Source organism: Chionomys nivalis, chromosome 16, assembly GCF_950005125.1.
Source record: "Chionomys nivalis chromosome 16, mChiNiv1.1, whole genome shotgun sequence".
Lineage (NCBI taxonomy): Eukaryota > Metazoa > Chordata > Mammalia > Rodentia > Cricetidae > Chionomys > Chionomys nivalis.
Window position 1 is genome coordinate 27,966,502 of NC_080101.1, and position 21,020 is coordinate 27,987,521.

Below are 21,020 nucleotides of genomic sequence, written 5' to 3' on the forward strand. Positions count from 1 at the left end.
CCCCTCCCCAACGGTCAGTTTTCAACCTCCCCCTCAAGCAGCTGGATGCAGAGTCTCTGTTGGGGGGGCTGTGTGGAGAGAGGGGCTTGGCATGTTTCCTGGAAGCTCCAGGTTTTTGGAAGGGAGGTTGGAAGGGGGCTCAGTGGCCGGAGCTATTTGATTGAGGGGGGGCTCAATGGCCTGAGCCTTGGACACTGGGCCTCTGATCAGGGGGAGGCCTCCATTCAGCCTCTGGTCCAGCCTCACAGCTGTGGCCTCCAAGGCCCCCAGCCACCGCCCTTCCGCCTGTTCATCCTCTGTTCGGCTGGTCCCAAGCCCCACAGACAAGTGGTCAGGGCTGGCTCTGTTCCCTGCTTCCCCCTCCTCTGGACAGGGACAGAGAGGCTCAAAGAGGGGCAAGGCAGAGACAGACAGTAAGGGACACAGACCTGGAGAGACGGAGACCCTGGCCAGGGAGGGCGGCAGGCAGCAAACTGGACATATGTTCCCACCCAGAGAAAAGCAGTCCTGGGGAAGGGGGCTATGTTGAGGAGGGTGACTGAGGGGCCCTTGAGGGGTCCTTCCCCCTCCCCTCGAAGTCCTGGTGGTGTTAACAAGTCTAATTAAGAGGCCACTGGCCCAACTTAATTGGCTCGTTAACAGGAATTGCCTCTGAAAATCCCCCAACTCAGCGGGGTGGCTCTCTGGAGGGGAGATGTGAGTGAGTGTTAACGAGGGATCCCGCAGCCCCCCCTCCCTGCTGCCCCTTCCTCCTCCCTTCTTCCCTCCCACCCTCACTACACAGATCTGGCTGGGATGAGGGAAGCATCTGTCCTTCCAGGCTCAGGGGGCAGGAGGTGGGGGTGTCTGAAGATTCCGATTCTGCATGCCTGCCCCTCTGCTGTTGCCTGGAGAGCTGCCTCTCTGACTCCGTCCTCCACCTGGCGCTGCCTTCCCACAGGTGCTCCCTTCTCCCCTCCGAGCTCCAGTCTCCTGGGTTCAGTCCATCATGCCTCGGTTGGCCTGGGCTGCCAGGACCAGGGCAGGAGTTTGGTTTTAGTTCTGACAGGCTCCTCCTGGGGCAATGGAGGAATGGACAGAGTACTCCTTCAGTCACAGCCCTCACCCCACCGCAAGCGGTCTCTGCTTCACAAAGTTGACAGTTGCCAGGAGTCCCCAGGGCTTCCTTCTTCAAGGCCTGCCTGCTCTCCCTGCTGCTGCTGCTGCCCAAGCCCTGGATGGTTAAGGTGGGGGAGGGGAGCTTGTTTGGAGTGGACCGAGTTAAGGGTGGAGGGGGGACTAGAAGAAAGATAAGGGAAAGACAACAGGACAGAAAGACAAGAATGAGGGAGAGAAATGAGGCAGAGAAAAGAGTCCAGGAGGGGCACCTCCCGCACCATTGTAATGTCAGTGAAGAGACAGACCTGGAGACATAGACTTTGGCACAGGGAGAGTGACAGAGGCATCCAGCAGGACAGATGTTCCAGTCCAAAGAATACTGGTCCTGGGGAGTGATGGGCTGGGCTCCTTGATGACAATAAATTAGAATCAACCAGGCAGAGGTGGCGCACGCCTTTAATCCCAGGACTCAGGAGGCAGAGGTATCTTTGAGTTTGAGTCTAGCCTGGTCTACAGAGCAGATTTCAGGACAGCCAGGTTCTACACAAAGAAACCCTGTCTTGAACCACGTCCTCCCTCCCTCCCCCCCAGAAAAAAGAAAAAGGAAAAGGAAAAAGAAGTAGCTATCTAGTTAGTTAGGGTCATAAGGGTCAGGAAACCTTTGTAAAAGATAGAATCTGAAGAGGAACCGAAATCTCACTGAGACTAGATCCTTCTAAAGCTGCACAACACCTGCCTTCCCTCTCCCCACAGAGAGACTGTCTCCTGTGCATACCAGAAGGAAAACACTCACGCACTTGCACAGACACAGCCAAGTTCCGCACAGGCCCCACGTCCAGCGACCCTCACCCTCTCACTCCGGCCCCTACTGTCTCTGGGAAGAACTCTAACCTACGCCTTTCGTTTCTGCCCTCCCTGACCCCACAGAAGCACCCCACGTGCAGTATGAGCGCCTGGGCTCAGACGTGATGCTGCCATGTGGGACTGCAAGCTGGGACGCAACTGTCACATGGAGGGTGAACGGGACAGATCTGGCCCCTGACCTGCTCAATGGCTCTCAGCTGGTATTACGGAGCCTAGAACTGGGCCACAGTGGCCTGTACGCCTGTTTCCACCGTGACTCCTGGCACCTGCGCCACCAAGTCCTTCTACATGTGGGCTGTAAGTATGACCCTGGCCTGTGACCTCTTCTCGGATGCTTTACCTTCCTGTTGGGAGGAAAGGAGAGAGGCTGCAGCCTGACCTTTGCTTTCTGATTCTACCTAACCTGTTCTTCTGACCTCTGGGTCTCATCATGCTCAATAAGTCCAAACCCTGGTCACTTTATATATTCTACAGATTTCCATGAAAGTCCCGAAGTCCTTTTGTCCCCTACGACATAGTGGGCATAAGAGGGCTGGCAAGGCTTAGTGGGTGGAAATGGATCCTAGGGTCACAGCTCTGAGCTGGAGTGACCTCCCCATGTCTGCTCCCACAGGAGACAGTCAACATGCTGGAGGGAAGGAAATAGGACATAAGGTTATTACACCTAGGAGCAGCTGGTGTCTCTCTAGATTCAGATTGAAAATGAGACTCTAAAGACAAGTATTTTATTTTGCACGGGATAAAAACCTCTTAAAGAGTGGGAAGGAGACATAGAAAAGGGAAGTGGTTATTTAATAAGAAATGAGTTATCAGGAAGATGAAATGGCTCAGCAAATAAACCCCATGTCTTCCGATTCCTGCAAGCTGTCTTCTGGTCTCCAAACACACATGCTATGGCAAGAATGGAGACCCCCCCCCCGACACACATACTAAATGTAATAATTAGAAACAAAAAGAATAAGTTATTAGCGGGCATAATGGCACATACATACATTCCCAACACTCAGAGGCAAAAGCAGGAGAATTGCAGGTTTAAGACCAGCCTATCCATCTGGTCACACCTGTCATGAAAGGGGGGAGGTTCACCAGGGTGGTCTTGTCTCTTGATGACAAGAGCCACCAGTGAGGGAACTCTGGGTGTGTGACAGAAGAGGCATCCTCAGAGATGTCCTCCTGAGAAGTAAGGAAAGTTAGAATTCTTAAAAATAATTTATTTATTCTTATTTGATGTGCATTGGTGTTTGGCCTGTAGGTATGTCCGTATGAGGGACCCAGATCCACTAGAATAGAGTTACAGACAGTGGTGAGCTGCTGTGTGGGTGCTGGGAATTGAACTCGGGTCCTCTGGAAGACCTGGGAACTGGAGTGTTTAACCCTCTCCTGCCATCAGTGATAGAAGATTCTCCTGGCGGAGTCTGTATCTGAGCTAAAGAGTCAAGCTTCTTTGGCCTTGTCACATCTGGATTTAATTTACCCCACAGCCAACAGATTGTTCATTTTATCCCCTAGAAGCTACCTGGGAGCAGACCCTTGTTCACTGTCAAGGGACCAGTGTGGACAGCCATGCAAAATGTTAGGCTGAAAAGTTGCTCAAGAATGACCACAAAAAATGCCTTCATTGGGCTTGAGTGAGGTGTGAGAGTGTATTAGCGGAGACACCCTTTCCAGTGGAAAACCCTTTTTCTTTTTCGGGACGGTTTCTTCTGTGTCCTGGAACTCACTGTGTATACCATACTGGCCTCAGACTCAGAGATCCACCTGCCTCTGCCTCCTAAGTTCTGGGGTTTGGAAGGAAAAGTATCGGTCAGGACATCCCAAGGCCAAGTTCTCAGCACAAAGGAGATTTATTTACTCCAGAGGAACAGAGGGGATAAGAGACAAAGGCAGGAGATAGAAGACAGGGAGAAGGGGAAGGGAACAAGGGAGAGGGGGCAGGGGTATTTGTCCTGGGGAGGGGGGCAGCAACAAAGAACTGCCTCTGGATAGAGGGGACATATGTGGCATATAGGAAAATGGTGGTATGTAAAGATACAAGGGAGCCAGACGGTGGTGGCGCACACCTTTAATCCCAGCGCTCGGGAGGCAGAAGTAGGCAAATCTCTGAGTTCGAGGTCAGCCTAGTCTACAAGAGCTGGTTCCAGGACAGGCTCCAAAGCAACACAGAGAAACCCTGTCTCGAAAACCAAACAAGCAAAGGTACAAGGGGAAACTGCATGTTAGGATGAGGTGTTTAATTTTCATTGGGCATGTTAATTAAGTGAGCCAAAGGGGGCTTCTGATTGCTAGACTCTAGTACTTTGATAGATGAATCTTGTCCAAATAAGGGAATGGACCTCAGGGGCTAGCTTCAGAGTGTAATCTAACAGTTTTTAGCAAGGCAGAGGGAATTGAGGAGAAGGGCAGGGTCTGCCAGAGCCATGTACTCAGTTGGTCTAGAGTCCCTTCAGGATTAAAGGTGTGTGCAGCTACTGCCCGGCGGCTGGAAAGAAACCTTTTCAAACTGTTTTCTCTGAAGAGATGACATTCAGGCCTGCTGTTTTAAGTGTGAGCCAAAGATGGAGTGGCCCCTGTTGTCCTTATGGAGAAATGCAGGGCCAGCGCAACCAGAGCTTCCTTGGTTTAGCACAAAGCAACAGTGGAAATGAGATTAGCTCCGGCCCTTACACTGGAGGGAGGCTGTTTGTCGTCCTCCCCAGTTGCCCACTCTCAGTTTGGCTCCCCAAATGATGCAGAAGACTGGTGGTAATGACTTGTGTCTGGTAGCCCTTAACTCGATTTCTGGTGCTGTAATCTTTGAGAGGCCTTTGGAGGAAACTGAGTTTTGAAGTCACATCCATAGTCTTCACCAACAGGGCATGGCCACAGCATCTTTACTGTGACCAGGGTCCAGACCATTTCGATTTCCCATGCCCTTACCCCTCGGGGGAGGGCTGGAATGAACCGGTTGTAACATCTGTAACAGGTAGTTATCTCTCATTGCCTTATTTCCGTCTAGAGGAACGGGATATTAGTTACGATCATCTCGGTCACTGTGTAATGACAAGAGGCAGAGTTTGGCAACGCTCAGTATCCAGGCGTTCTCGCCAATGCCCCAAGGGCATGGCGACACTACCGGTGGTTTGTGGGTCCTTCAGACCTAGAATTATTATTGAATGTTTATCCTAAACATATGCGATCTTTATTCCCAAGTCTCCAAAGGGACTTGGTCATGGCGATACTCTGGTGGAGGACTCCCTCACCAGGCAGCTCTGTTCCTGACCACTGCCCTTCCGGCAGGTGAACCCCTCACACAGCAGCAAGGCAGAGCCTGCGGATGTGTTAGGAAATGGGATCACAATGTTCCTTTTAGGAGCATCTTTTTTTTTGTTTACTGGACACTGCCTATCATTCCGATCTTAAGCTAAAACAAACCAGAGATTAAAATAATTTTTAAATGGACAGTTTCTTGTTCGGCCCCTCCCACCGAGAGTCATCAGAGAGAAGCTCCTGGTTCGGCACCGCTGCCCCCAGCTCTGTTTGGCTGGGAAGGAAAGAGTAGCTCACGGGACTGTGGTTAGAGATGTCAGGGAGAAGTGCGTGGGAGGAAGGAGGGGGTGTTTGGGAGTCCAGAACTTGGGGTACCTCAAGAGATCCCACAAGCAAAGGTTAAGACAGGCCATGAGCTTTGAATGCCAGGCAGGAGGAGTGTGGGTGTGGTGTGGGCAGGGCTGCAGTGGAAGGGTCAGTGCGCCCCACCCTGGCCTGATCTGGCCTGGCTCAGGGTGTGGGCAGCCTGCCTCTCCTCCTCTCTAGGCCAGCGGGCAGACCTCATGCGTGCTGGGGGCTCCAGCCCAGGCGGGCTGGCTAGATGAGAGGAAAAACATGCGGTTTGGTGGGCCGGACATGGAAAAACAAGCCAATTAGAAGGAAAACAAACAAACCCCAGGCCAGCAGAGGCACACGCACACATGCACACGCACACGGCCCTGTATGGGACTCAGACACTGTCCCAGCTGACACAGTCACTTCGGCATCTCAGTCACCCCCCCTAAGGGAGACTTAGGCTGCCTACGCATCTAAGAGCATACTGCACACCCAGGTGGACGCTGTCCTGTGTGTGGAAGAGTTTGCTCAACCTCCCTGACATACTCTCATGTCAGGTCCAGCCCATCTGTGGACTTCCTGGGAACTCAGGGTATCTTCTCAGACCCTTGGTTTGAAAAGTACACACAGAACCAGGTGTAGTGGCACACATCTTTAAGCCCAACACTCGGACGCAGAGGCCAGTGGATCTCTTGAGTTTGAGGCCAGCCTGGTCTACAGAGTGAGTTCTAGGCCAGTCAGGGTTACGTGAGACCTGTCTCCAGGGGAAAAAAAGCACTCAGACTTAAGCTTCATCACATCTACAGTGTAGCTAGCTGGCTGTGTTTCAGGCACAATGACACACTGGGGACATAAGATACCAATCCTTGCCCTCGTAGACAGCCTCTGGCCAACAGTCTCACCCCAAGTCAGCTTGTCCCACACAGCGTCCACTTTACACAACCTCGCAGCCACAGGGACTTAAAAACAGGTTTCCCGAGCTTACACTCAGCAACAGGGCCTCCCAGTCCCACACTGTCCCACAGCCTCTCACTTGGTCTCTCTCGGCACCCCCATCCCCGCCTACCCGGCCCCTCAGCTGGGCTCCAGCTGCAGCAAGTCAACTCCTTTTCTTCCTTTTCTTTGTTTTTCTTTCCTCCTTTTCCCTCTGAGAAACCTGGTCCCTGTCAGGGAACCCAAATCCTCCTCTTCTCAGGGCCCTGGGCCAGGCAGGAGTAGCCAGATGACAGACCAAACCCCTGGTCGGCCCCTACCCCCTGTGACCTGTCCAGGGGAGGGGGCCGTGAGTCCAGTGCCATGGCCTACTCTGCCCTCCACACCCCGGGCAGGCAGCGGGGCGCTGACTCTGCAGCTTCACCCCCCCTCCTCAGCGCTCTTCTCCTTTGAAGCTGGGGGTAAGGGGGGGGCGGCAGCAGGAGCGGGGAGTGGAGGTTTCTCAGCGACCTCAGAATGTCCTTTCCTCCTCGAGCCTGCTGCCAACTCTGGCCTGGCCCACAGGCCCCCAGAAGGCACTTCCTGTGTCCTTGGCCACCCCCGTGCAGCATTCTATACCCCTGGGGCAGAGAGGGCAGGAACACCACAGGCAAACGGGATGATGTGAGATCAACATACGACAGGCAGGTTCCCCGGGAAGGGTGAACCGGGAACGGTGGTGGGCAGATGCAAGGCCTCTGTGTGCTCTCCCCTGCTCTGCCCACTGTGTCTCCACCTGGTGCCCTTCCTGCTCTTCATCTCCTCCTGCCCAGGCGGGTTTGCACTCCCAGGCTTGTGTCTCAGACTCTTCATCCACATCTTCACACAGACTTCGCATACTACATGTGTGCAGGAAGTCACCCCAATTCATGGACACTCACTGTGGAAACCTCAGCTCCCTGAGGGTCACTGCAGCCAGCCTACAGACGTAGACACTACTCCGCTTCACTGTCCCTGGCCTGTTGAGTTACCCCTCCCATTTCCTGTCCACCTGTCAGGCAGGAGGCGGGGAGGGGAGAGGCACAGAAGGGAGGTGTCAGTGTCCCTGGGGCCACAGACAGACATTCTTTGCCTGGGTCAGATCACAGAGGCTGCCTCCTTCCAGGAACTTGAGCCGCCTGTCCTCACGCCTTGCCCAATGCCTGGGCTAAATGCTCACAGCAGCAAAAAAACACAGACAACACAGAAAGAACTTCCCCCAATGTAGTCTTGTGGGTGAGTGATACCTTTGTGAGATGCATTTCAGTTCTGGTTTTCCATGTGTCCTCTCCGAATCTCCTTATTCCCAATTGAGGGCAGCCACCGATCATGTCACAGCCTTTCTCAGGGTGGCAGAACATTTGGAGCCGGGAGCTGGGGGGAGCCCACCGGTGGAACAGCCGCTGTCTTCCAGCAGACACTTTGTACACATAAATATTCACATATGGCCGTGTATGACAAGAGCAACCTGGATGCTTTATGTTACCAGTCACTCCTTCATGTTGGGGAAATGTGCTCACGTGTGCTGGTACATGCAGATATGTACACACGTGGACATGCTCGTGGCTAGCCAGCTTATACTCCTGTGCAGCTACCAAGTCTGTCCTTGAAGCAGTCCGCAGACGGGAAGCCCGAGGGAGGGGTCTCTTCTCCAGAAGGTGCACAGGTCACCCTGGAGGACCACTCGGATCCCTTCAGTGTCCAGGGCGCTTCTTTGGAAGTGAACACATTTATGACAGGGGACATGGGCGGGGACAAGTCCCAGAGACATCGCCACCGTGCTGTGATTGATGAGCTGGGACTCACAGCCCCCTTCCCCTCCCCATCCCCTCCCTGCTGCCCCCTCCCCAGTTCCTGCCTCCATGGAGCAGGTGTGGGGGGGAGTCCTCTACACAGCCTTGTTTTTCTTTAATTAAACATCTGGCTCTCTGTGGCCTGGGAAGCCTCAGACCCTTGCTGACAGCGCCCCCCCCCACCTTTGGCATCGATGATAGGTAAGGGGGGAGCACTGGGGCTCTGGGGCCCACCTGTCCCCAGACTAGTACAGGGGACTAGAGGCTTTGGGGAAGCCCTGACCTCCGTCTCCTCACCCCTAGTGCCACCGCGAGAGCCTGTGCTCAGCTGCCGCTCCAACACTTATCCCAAGGGCTTCTACTGCAGCTGGCATCTGCCCACCCCCACCTACATCCCCAATACCTTCAATGTGACTGTTCTGTGAGTAACTGCGCTCTTGACCCGGTTCAAGCCCTGATCTTTGACCTCTCCCTCTCCTCTTCATGTCCCGAGTCCAAGACCCCAGCCCAACCTTGGGACTTCACCTTCCCCCAGCCTGCCCCGACCTGACCCTTGATGTTGGTAACAGTACCTGGGCCTCGTTCCTTTCCAGGCATGGCTCCAAAATTATGGTCTGTGAGAAGGACCCAGCCCTCAAGAACCGCTGCCACATTCGCTACATGCACCTGTTCTCGACCATCAAGTACAAGGTCTCCATAAGTGTCAGCAATGCCTTGGGCCACAACACCACAGCCATCACCTTCGACGAGTTCACCATCGGTGCGTGTGGTGGTGATGTGGGGGGCTGCATACTCTGGGATGTGAAGGTGTGTCAGAGGTGTACGTGAACATGGGGGGATGTTCACATGTGCAGAACGGCAAGACATGCCTTCATAAACACCTGTGATCGTACGAGTGGCTAGCCTTACCCGCAGGGCGGAGACCTCTCTCTCCAGCGGCTCTTTTCGTTGTCTCTCTGGCTCAAAGAACATGCAACGGGGGGGGGGGGGAGGAGGGCTGGGCCAGACTCCTGTGCAGCTGCAGCCCCCCCCCCATGCTAATGGCTTCCTTACGGTCTGTGATAAATGAGGCGTCAGTACAGGAGACAGGAGTGGGACAGACACCGCCCTCACCCACCCCTTATCCCATCCAGACCCTCTGCTTGCCCTTGCCCTGTACCAGACAGGCTTTGCCTGCTCTACCCCATCCCAGTCAGACCCTTTATTGGTCTCTGAGACTGTCTCCTGCCTTCCTCTGCCCCGTCTTCCCCACAAGCCTCGCAGCCAGATCTTTAGTCGGATTAGTTCTGTACGAGCTGGGTCCTCAGACGCCGCCACCATCACACCCCCGCTTATCTCTAACCCACAAATCATCCTCAAATCTAGACCCTAATGAGGGTGTCCAATCTCAGTTTAGAACTGAAAAGGAAAAAACTGAGGGACAGCCGTCGGGCTCTGGCGTTAGAGGGTGATCTGGTGGCAAGAGAGGTAACGGGTTGTGTCGGCTTTGTCCTTGGCGTCCTAGACAGCCTGAGGATGGAGTTGTGATGGAGGTTGGTTGGAATGTAGGATGTTGGTACCAAGAGCCGGTGACCGACTGTAGCGACAGCCAGGGGCGATGATGGGGAGGTCAGAGCTGGTAATTAGAGGTTGTTCATCGCGGTTGCCAGAGCTGACAACGGGAAAGAGGGATGGCGGCTGTGGCAGCCTCAATGGTTGGCAACAGAGATGGTGGATCGGTGGCTGGAGTAGACAGTATGGTGCTGTTCCCAGGGATTAACACACTAATGAAGCAATGTCTCCTTAATAGTGAAGCCCGATCCTCCAGAAAACGTGGTAGCCCGACCGGTGCCCAGCAACCCTCGTCGGCTGGAGGTGACATGGCAGACGCCCTCAACCTGGCCTGACCCCGAGTCCTTTCCTCTCAAGTTCTTCCTGCGCTACCGGCCTCTCATCCTGGACCAGTGGCAGCATGTGAGTGTCCGGCCTTGCCCAGATCCTGGTGCCCGAGGGTGCAGTAGGGTGAGAGAGGAGACTGCCCCAGGGAGTGTCAGCGCCAGTGAGGGACCCAATGGTGGTCTAAGAGGCGTGCCACGGGGAGAAAGGGATCAGGTAGGCTTGGGAAAGTGAATGGAGCTGAGGGAGATGTCCTCATCAGAACGTGTCTCTCGGGGCTCCCAGTGGAAGGAAGACGTGCTTAGAGGGAGGCCATGGGGTCTCCTAGCCTGTTCCTGATGTCCCCTATTCCTAATCTCTGGCTGTCAGCCCTGACCAGGTGCCTCCCATCCCACAGTGGGTCTATGATGGACCCAAGGGGTTAGGACCAGACACTGTGGTCACATTTGGTCTAGGGGTGAGTTTAGATCATGATGGCTATTCAGGCCCCAAAGTTAGGCCTAGTTTAAAGGTCAGTTTAAGGTTATAGGTCAAGTAGTAGCCTGGGCTGGGAACCAAACAGTAGACAAGGGGGCAATCCGGGTGAGGCTATGGTCTGGATATTGGTCAAGCTGTGACGGAGAACTCTAGGAAACAGCCAGGGATGTGAAGACTTCTGGCTGTTCTCATATCGAGAGCCCAGGGCCTATTTGGCTGTGGGTACTCTGGGTGGCCCTTGAGCTCTGAGCTAGGACCATTTGGGAGTGTTGTATGAGGCAAGCCAGCCTGTCTGCTGGGGTCAGCTTGAACCCCCACCAGACTCCAGTGCCATCTCCTTATGCGTTTCTCCTGTCTGGCCTTTAAAGTTCGTAATTTGATTCCTAGGTGCCTGTCCTGGTTGTAGGCCTGGCCCCCACAAAGGCTACTCACACTCTCACGTGCTCCCTGACAGAGTCCGGAGTCCCTCCTGCCTGGCCAGCTGCCCGCGCCTAATGCATTGCTAATAACCAGGGTCTGGTTTCACAAGCCCCCTCCCCCGCTAACGAGCTACAGGCAGCAGCCCTGCGCGTCGCAGTGCACACGCCTTGCAGTGGACCTGGCACCCTGCCCACCACACACACGGGAACATGCACACACACACACGTGGCTCCCAGCAGGAACCATACTGCGTACATGTGTGGGACCAACATGCCAGGGACCGTACATTGGCCTGTACTGTGGGCAGAACACGGCTCTACACTGAGAACATCATGTCCTATGGCACATGTACCCTAGTCCATGTCTCATAGTCATTGGAACATTTGTGGCTCTTTTCAGCTTGAATTTTGTGTAGAACATCTTCCCTGTTCTTGGTTTTGGGGAGTAGCAGGTGTATGTCTGCAAGAGGAGAGCAGAGAAAAACACCACTTGGATTTTCGGGGATGATGTAGCCTAGGAATATGTAAATAAGACAAGGACCAGGAGGTAAGGCAGAGGCTGTGTCAGCACGGATGAGGAAGGCAAGAACTGGAACCCAGTGTGGGTCCCTTTGTCACTTGCTGTGGCCCTAACTCCACCTAATCAGTATCTGACATTTGCAGCCGACTGAGGAGAGGGTCTCGAGGCCAGTGAGCGGAAGCGACAGCTCCTGTTAATTGAAGAGCTCTTCTGTTAAGGGTTAGTGACAGCATCTCAAGGAGGGTCCAGGCCTAGGATTGTCACTGCCCAGAGATCATGGGCAAAAAGCATAATGTCATGAGAACACCAGTGACCTACCCACCTTGGCTCTCTCCTTTGTCTTTGGGGAGGTCTATAGGCCAAGAAGAAAGGAGAGGTGAGCTAATCAGCCAGAGGGGATCTTTATAGACAGAGGAGGACCTTTGGTGCCCACCCACATTCCAGGGCTGGGAATGGGATTGACTGTGCCAGGGTCTGGGCTTGAGTCTATTTCAGCCTGACCCTGACCTTTCCCAGGGTCTCCAGCATCAGGATCACAGAGGCTTCCTGCTCTACATGGGCCTGCCAGCCTGTGGATAGGTGCACGTACATGCACATGCGCACACACACGCAGGCATATCACAGACCAGCACGTCAGGTGGCCTAGATCTTATTTTTCTGTGGAGAATATTGGAACGGGAACCAAAAGGCCCTAACGCCAGACGTGGCCCAGAGCAGCCCCCTCCTTCACCCCCACCGGCTGCCCCTGTTTACGAGGCCACTTTAATGAGGCAGCGGGTGCTGCTGAGATGAACCAGAGCCCGGCCTGGGCCTGGGAGGGGCGCCGGACAGGCAGGCCGCCCTGGAGAGTCGAGGGGAGACCAGGAGGATGAGGCCGGCAAACGGGGGTGGGGTGATGATGCCATGCCTCCAGGAAGGGATGGAGCAGCAATCCTGTCACCCTAGGGCAGAGTGATAACACGTGGAAGCCTTCCTGGGAGAGGCCCTGCTGGGGCTGGGTGGTGGGTACACTGGCTCTGCCTAAAACCCACAGTGACGGTGTCGGCTGAAGTCTGATTGGCAGTGTCTTCATAGCTTAGTCCTCATTACAACGCTGAGGTAAACCTGTCAGAAACATCAGTTTACGGATAGGGACACAAAGCCAATGGAGGCTGAGTAGCTTGATCTCCAAGTTAGCAAGAGATGGAGCCAAAATTTTATCTTAGGCATCTCTCCAGTATCTGTGCTTGTGACCCTTCCCCCGTGGCTCCCCAAGAGGAGGCAGCCTACCAGCACACTGCTCGCCACTAGCCTTCCTCTTGGCACCATGGCATCTTGGACAACAGCATCACGGATACTGAGCAAAGTCACTCTGGGAGCCTGAGGTCCCCTCCTCTAAGCTAGGTTCTTCTTCCAGATGTCTTTACTCTCCCACAGACAGGAAAGGTCACTCATTATGGCCCCTCTCCCCACAGGAAGCCCTCACTCCCTCCAGGGGTCCATTCATGTTCCCCTCCCCAGATGTATCTTTGCTTCTTTTGATGTGTGTGTATGTGTGTGTGTGTGCACGTGTGCATGTGTGACTCACTTGTCACCCCAAAGTTGTCTCTTCTTACCCCATCCTGCGATCGGGCTTGCAGGTGGAGTTGTCAGACGGCACAGCGCACACCATCACAGACGCCTATGCTGGGAAGGAGTACATCATCCAGGTGGCAGCTAAGGACAACGAGATTGGGACGTGGAGTGACTGGAGCGTGGCTGCTCACGCCACACCCTGGACAGAGGAGCCACGACATCTCACCACTGAAGCCCAGGCCCCCGGTGAGCCTGCCTGCCCCCTGCCCTGTCCTCTGCATACACCCTGCTCCAGCTCCTCCTCGTAGCACAGCCTCTGAGACGCATCATCCCTGACTGTCACAGACACACTCATCTGCCCAACACCTGTGTTCCTGGGTCTTGTTCTCTGGATGTCCTTGGTGGGGGTTATCGGGTGCAGTGGTCGCGTATGTGCCTTGGGAAGCAGGATGGGTGGGAAAGACAACACTAATTTGAGGAAGCAGGGACAATGGACCTGAGGAAACCCCAGCTCTGGGTGGGACCCAGTCCTGGCCCGGCCCTGAGTTTTCCCTATGCTCCCCAGAGACCACGACCAGCACCACCAGCTCCTTGGCACCCCCACCCACCACGAAGATCTGTGACCCTGTTGAGCTAGGCAGCGGCGGAGGACCCTCCATACCCTTCTTGACCGGTGTCCCTGTCACTTTGGCCCTGGCTGCCGCTGCTGCCACAACCAACAATCTCCTGATCTGGTAGGTGGAGTGAGGCTGGGCGGCCGGAAGGGACGGCCTTAGGGACCTCCATCCCAGCCGCAGCCCTCACAGCCCCCCCCCCCCCCCCGCCTCCCGCGTGTCTCCCCAGAGCCCGGCATCCCATGAGGACATGCCAGAGCGCCTGCAGAGGAGCAGGAGGCCGGAGCTGAGCCTGCAGACCCCGGCTTCTATTTTGCACACGGGCAGGAGGATCCTTTGCATTCTCTTCAGACACAATTTGTAGAGACCCCGGCAGGCCCGGGCCTGCCGTCACCTAGCCCCACTACACCGAGCCGGCCCTCCTTTCTATCCACGGAGGAGGACCATGCAGCTAACCCACCCACCAAAGACCCCTCTCATCTTGCCCCCCTTGGGCTGGACCCTCCAACGCCAGCGACTCCCAGGAGCCTTTGGGGGACCTACGGGGAGCCCCCCCCCATATCCACAGTTTTCTCCTGCCCCAGCCTCCTGTCTGTCCCAGGGTCTCTGTTGCCACCATCAGATTATAAGCTCCTGACACTGGGGGGGCCCAGCCATCCCCCTCCCCCCAGTGCCCACACTTTTCAGTCCCCTCCACCTCTGCCCCTGTTTTGTACGGTCCTCCATTGATCCTTTCCTCCCCCCAGTATTTAATGTCCTGTCAGTCCCTTCTAGTCTGACTCAATGGTAACTTGCTGTATTTGAATTTTTTATAGATGTATATACAGGGGTGGGGGGTAGGGGTTCTCATTAAACGTCACCATTTCATGAGACCTTGGAACAGAACCGCTTTGGGAGGGAACCACTCTTCCGAGGACCTCTGCCCTGCAGGCACGGAAGGAGAGAGAAGCCAGGTTGGGGAAGGTGGAAAACGATTCAGCCTTCAGGCCACAATCATGTGCCCTGCTTCTTAAGGGCTTGGGCTTCCCTGGTGCATGCATCCAAGGACAAACTTGTGGGAAAAGGGCCCAAGTGCAAGCTGGACCCACATTGGGTACCAGTCACTTGTAGAGGCTGCTGAAGTTCTGGCTGGTGGCTTATGGATTATCCCCAGAGATTCCTTCTAGAAGTGCCCAGATAAGGGGCATAGTCCAGATGGATCAGCAGGGATTCAGCCAGGCTACAGAGGTTCAGAACACAATGTCCTGGGTCTGGCCAAGCAAGAAGGCAGCCTGAAGGCAGAGGCTTCCTGGAGCATGGATAGGAATTGTACCTGGGCTTCAGAACTGGCATTATACAGGGGTTAAGCCTCAGATTTAGATTATATTCCAGCCAGATGTGGTGGCACATTCTTCTAATCCTAGCACCCAGGAGGCAGAGGCAGGAAGATCTCTGAGTCTGAGGCTAGTCTGGTCTACATAGTGAGTTCTAGGACAACCAGGACTATGTAGAGAGAGACCCAATTTCTCTTACAGAAGCCACCTTACCAGAGCTTCTTTGCTGGAAATACCCAGGGCTAGAGTTAGGTTGACAGACTTTTGAGGTAGAGTGGGAAGAGGCCAGAGTCCTAGCCTGAAAGCCAGGCTGTTCTGTGTACTTTGAGTAAAGGGAGGTGTCATCAAAGCCCCATACACCAGTGCGTTACTGTAGCCCACACTCACCATAGCAGGTGGGCGCTAGATGCCACCAAGAATCCTCCTGGTGGCGGCACAACACCACCCTCTCAGACCAGGCCCATGTGAGGCCATGCCTTGGGAGGGAGATCCCAGAACCTGGAGTGTTGGTGCATCAAGGCTAGACTAGACAAGGTCCAGACCGACTTAGTCCCGGAGCCGGGACTGCAGAGTGAAGGAGAGAAGCTGGCGGAGAGAGAGTTTCAAGTGGAGACTTGTGGGTAGAAAAGACCTGACTCAGGGCAAACTGTGGCTTTTCTGTTACAGGATCTCACTATGCAGCTCTGGGTGCCCTAGAACTCACTTATGTAGACCAGGCTGGCCTCAAACTCACAGAGGTTCACCTGTCTCTGCCTTCCAAGTGCTGGGAGTAAAGGCGTGTGCCACTATGCCTGGCTAACCTGTGACTTTTCAAACCATGAGAACTGTGCCTCCTTGGGCACAGGAAGAGACTCCCAGAGTGGGCATCCTGAGAAGTAACTGTGGACCTGCATCTGCACCCTGAACTCCCAGCTCTGCCTGCTGGTTTGGGCTTGGCGAGGTGTGGCTCAGGCTGGAGCCTGCATCCTAGGTCCAGCAGGCTTAGAGAAGTCAGGGGTTACCAGCTCCCTTGCCAAGAACAGCAGGGTTAGAGAGATCAGGGGTTACCAGTTCCCTTGCCAAGAATATCATATTCCTGCAGTGTGTTAGAACTTTGCCTATCTTTAAGGTGGGTGGGCTGAAGTTAGGGGGTCTCTGACTTGTGCTGCCTTTCTGCCTTGAGAGCCTTGGTCAGCCCTGACCCACCCACCGCCCACCCAGGGCTTGGGCATCAGCAATCTGGCCTCCATTAGCAACATGGGAAAGCAATTATGTTGGGCCTGGGAAGGAGGGGGCAGAACGAGGAGAGGGGGCCTGCTAAAGCCTTAGAGGCTGGTGGCTGGGAGAACTGGGGTATCAGCCTTGTCCCAAGCCCTTCTGGTTAGTGTCATTGACTCTGGTGATGGGTATCCCTCCTTTCAGGTCCTCACCCCTAAACCCCGGAGAACATTCACTTTGGAGGGTCTTGGCTGCCTTCCTGAGCACCATCTCTCCACAGCCTTTTGCAGAGGCAGTTCTCAAGAGCCTGGGATGAGGACAAGCATCAGTTCTTGGAGCTGGAACAGAACTCAAAGAATCAGAATATTTCTGAGGGGCCAGGGGAACAGGGGTTCAGATCTGTAGCCTGGGTAGCAGCAACCCAGACTTCCAGTCCATTAGTTCTGTTTGCACCCCCAAAGTGCACTGGGCGTGGGGTACCCTCTGTGTCTTGATCCCTCCTCTCAGTGTGGCTGTTGTATGCTTAGAACATCAAGCCCCTTTATTCCTCTCTTCTCTGACCTGACCTGACCTGACTCCTTTCTCTATATTTGTCTCCCTCTGTCCTATGCCTGTCTCTGGATCAGTGTTTGTACTGGTCCCATTCTTTAAAGATTTATTTTATTTTAATTAAGTGTATATATGTGGAGGATCGTCTGTGGAGTCAGATCCCTGGAGCTGGAGTCACAGGCAGTGTGTGCTGCCTGGCAGGGATGCTGGGAAGTGAACTCAGGTCCTCTGGAAGATCAGTACATATTCTTACCTACTGAGCCTTCTCTCTATCTCCCGGTCCCAATCTTTGTATCTCTGTACGTCTCTCTGTCTTTCCTCTTCTGTCTTTAATATTCCTTTCCCTCTTTATTCATCTCTCGCCCTCAGACTCCTTCCTTTTCCCAGGGTCTCTCTGCCTGCTCCCTCTCTTTTCTCTTTGCCTTTCTCCCCATCTCCCTCTGCTTCCAACCCTATCTGGTTGTCTCTTCCTATCTCCATCCCAGTCTCTGTGTATAAGTGTCTTTCTCTACCATCATCTCCATCCCTATCTCCATCCCCGTCTCTGTGTATAAGTGTCTTTCTCTACCATCATCTCCATCCCTATGTCCATCTCAGTCTTGGCCCTCTTCCCAGACTCAGTCTCTCTTCCTTGGCCTCCCTCTGAGTTCCTGCCCCACATCCAGACCCTAGTCTGTGGCCTTTGCTCCTCTCTGACCTGAGCCAGGGTCTGTCCTAGATTCTGCTGCCCCCTCTCGGCCACCTGCCTGCCCTTCATTCCTGTTCTGAGGCTAGTGGCTATCAGCATAGAAATCCAGTGTCTCCTGCCCTAGCCAGGGTAGAGGTAACTATTAGGCATGACTCCTTCTGGACTTCCCCGGACCCTGAGAGCTGTCGAGAGTAGGGAGCTCACTACCTCTGTATGAGGCGATTCAAGAAGCTCATTGTCACAAGGAGAAAACAGAGTGCTTGGCTCCAGATTCCAGCCGTATGTCCTGCACCTGTGTGTCTTTTTACCCTCCGTACCCACAGCCAAGCGCTCCTAACTTTCAGGAACGTCACATCTCTGACAGTTAAGTGCTAGAGCCCTGGCAGGAAAGATCGGGGCGTAATTCCCTCTACTTCCACCTCTTCTCCAGGTGAGAAGGGAGGTGTGAGGAGAGCAGCAAGGGGTACCTTATCTGGTAATGCCACTCTGTATTGGGGGGGTTAACCTGAGGGTGAACCGCGTGAGAGGCCTGGGTAACAGGGTCAGCTTGAAGGGGGGCTAGCTGTCTGGTCGGTGCATTCTGGGAGATGGTGGTTGAAAGGACTGGTCAGAAGGAGGAGGCCTGATGGGTCCGGGCTGAGGAGACGGATCTGAAGACACAGTGAGTCAAAGAAATAAGCTCTCCAGCTGGTCCTGGTTTGCCTGGGACTTGCACAGTTTCAGTACCGAATATCTCAAATCTCGGGAAACCCATCCCAGGTTAAGTGGGACAATCAGCTTCTCTATCTGCAGCGGCTTTGCTGCCCGTTCCGATCTGAGTGGATGGACTGGTGTGGGGAATAGCTTAGGGGTTCTAATTGGATAGTTTACTTTGAGAGGGAGGCTGTTCTGGGCCGGACTTCTTTGACAGGATAGCAGGCCAAGGAGGTGGATGGAGTACTTCCAGGGCGGTGGCTCGGGGAGTGGCCACCAGGGGGCAGGGCAGGTTCTCAGGAGATTTAGGCAATGGCCTCAGAGAAGCCAGAGGTCTGGGGCTGTGTGCAAAGGCTATGGGTACAACAGCAGATGCCACTGTGGCCTGGCACGCCAACTGTGGTGATGATGTGCAGACACGCAGCATTACGTGTTGGGTGACTTGGTGGACAGGATACATCTGTGTGTTATGCTGGCTTGTGGCTCGTCTGGTGTGGCCATAGTTGAGGCCTTGCCTGTGGCTGTGGAAAGAACAGGAACACCTGGGGCCTTATTAGGACAGGGAGGTAGGTGAACGTAACTGCAGAGGAAAGGGGTTTGGGAAGAGGACGAAGGAAGGCTAGGGTGAGACAGGGCTGAAGTCATCACAGAATCCTTCCACCCCTGCCCCGTGAAGAAAATGAACAAAACCACAGAACACTGCCCATGCCCGACCGAAGGACTATGGAGGAAACCCTTAAATATGACAACCCCCGTCAGAGTAACACGAGAGTCTAGGGCAGTGACCCTTCCCCTCCACAAAAGCGGCACTCAGAAAGGGTGAACTGACCCAAGACTTTATACTAACAGTGACCCTACAGGTGAGCTTATAAGCACAGGGAAAGTCAGGCATCGTAATGAAGGAACTTCAAAAAAGTAATTTTTTTATTGGTTCTTTGCGAATTTCACATCATGCACCCTAATTCTGCTCATCTCCTGGTCCCTCCATATCCTCCCCTCACCCCTGCAAAACAAAAACAAAGCAAATGAGAAAAACAACAAACTCACGCCATCCCCCAAAACACCCCACCTCTTTGTTTCTCCATCTTTCCTGCCTCTCCAGCACCTGTCCATTCGTCCTGGTGGCCCTGGGAGTGGTGTGTCACACAGTACACACTTTGTCCCATCAGCTCTCCTAGCAAATGTGCGTTGCAGTGAGTCACTGCTCTGGTTCTGGCACACCGTCATCCCTGACCCTTCCCGGAGCTCCTCTGGGATATTCCACAGTTGCTCCCAAGTCATGGAGATCCTGCTGGTCTTGTTCCACTGGACCAGTCCCTCCACGAGCTCCAGCAAGTCCTAAATGGGGTAGATGTTAGGGTGGGCCAACTCAAGCCGGGCTGTGGTCTTAGGTGGCCATTACAGGCTACCCGGGCTACCCACCTCAGGTGAGGGGGTGGAGCCAGCTCCCCAATGCCCTTGCCGTCAGGATTGGTTCTCCCTTGCCTCTGGTGAGGAGTGGGGCCTTCTCTCCCAAGAGCAGGGGTCAGCTCTCCCATGAGGATCAGGGCCAGATCTTTTGCTGCAGTGACCAGCAAGAGGCAGGACCAGCTTTCCTTGGGCTGGTGAAGGGTGGAGCCAGCTCAGCGTGGCCCTATGGTTTTATCATGCGTGGTTCCTGTGTCTTCCTGAGGAAACACAGGCCACAGACCACAACTGCTGCTGGACCATGGACCCAGACATGGCCCTCAGCAGCAGCCTGGGCCAGGACAGCATCCTGGCTCTGGGTGGAAGCACTGGTCACTGAGATTGGGGTGGCGCTAGTGGCGGCATGGCCCCGACACCGCCAAGGTCTCAGGTTGCAGCCCTGGCATTGGGGTTTCTGTGCGTGCGACCTTTGGTGGCAACACGGGACTTGGACCCCAGCACAGACCCCAGCTGCTCCAGGATCACAGCCCCAGACATGTCCTCGACAACAGCCAGGTCTGGATGTCACCATTGCCCCAAGTGGCAGTGCGGGCCACTCAGATAGCCATGGCCCCAGAGGCAGTGTGGCCCTCAGACACCAACGTGGTCCCAAACCTCAGGCATCCTTCATGGCCTTCGATGGTACCAGGAGCTTTGGATGTCAACACAGACCCTGGCTGCAGTAAGGCCATGGACCCAGACATGACCCTCAGCTGCAGCTCTGTCCCAGATGTCACCATGACATTGGGTAGTCATTCAGGCCACTCAGATCTCCATGGCCCAGGCCTTCATCATGGAAGTTGGTCCTCGGACCCCAACAAGGACTCAGGTGGCTGACCTGACCTTGGGCATCCACACAGCCTCCAGTGGCAACAGGAGCCACATACGCCCATCCAAACCCTGGCCACTATAGGGCCACAGACTCAGACACGGCCCTTGACAGCAGGCTGGTCTCAAAGGACACCGTGGCCCTTGCTACAGTATATCCTGATAAAGCAACTTTTTAAGTAGAAGCCCTGTGCCCTTCTGTGACACCCCCACAGAAACAAGAAGAACATGGCATCTTCCGTGGTACGGACTGCTGTTCCAGGGGCTTGAGCTAAAGCTGTAAGATTGGAATATGCTCCCCCTTCTCTTGGAGCTAATTCTGATAGGGTCCTGGGTGGATGGATACGGAACTGGCAAGGTTGACTGGTAGTCCCAGCCAGGCACCATCTAGCCATAGAATTAGGAGGCGTGGCCAGTCAAAAGCAGCATCTGTTTTCTAGGGGAGGATATATTAGTAGGGATGGAGGGGTCTACAATGCAAAGGAGAAGTTAGTTAAGCATGCGCCATAGCAGGTAGCAGCAAGAGAAAAAGAAGAGGGTGGCCTTTGGGGGCAAAGAC

At 54.5% G+C, this 21,020-nt stretch overlaps 1 protein-coding gene across 5 annotated transcripts in view; it reads left to right on the top strand.

Annotated features, from left to right (window-relative positions):
• Window positions 1–14,607, top strand: part of Cntfr (ciliary neurotrophic factor receptor) — a 37,162-nt gene extending 22,555 nt beyond the window's left edge. For all 5 annotated transcript variants that reach the window (XM_057791135.1, XM_057791133.1, XM_057791134.1 and 2 more), the window contains 7 exons: window positions 2,026–2,259; window positions 8,592–8,709; window positions 8,882–9,048; window positions 10,078–10,241; window positions 13,199–13,379; window positions 13,699–13,867; window positions 13,977–14,607. In XM_057791135.1, coding sequence (XP_057647118.1) covers window positions 2,026–2,259; window positions 8,592–8,709; window positions 8,882–9,048; window positions 10,078–10,241; window positions 13,199–13,379; window positions 13,699–13,867; window position 13,977 — 1,034 coding nt within the window. In that variant the 3' untranslated portion in view covers window positions 13,978–14,607. The remainder of the gene's footprint in view (window positions 1–2,025; window positions 2,260–8,591; window positions 8,710–8,881; window positions 9,049–10,077; window positions 10,242–13,198; window positions 13,380–13,698; window positions 13,868–13,976) is intronic.
• Window positions 14,608–21,020: the final 6,413 nt, after the last annotated feature.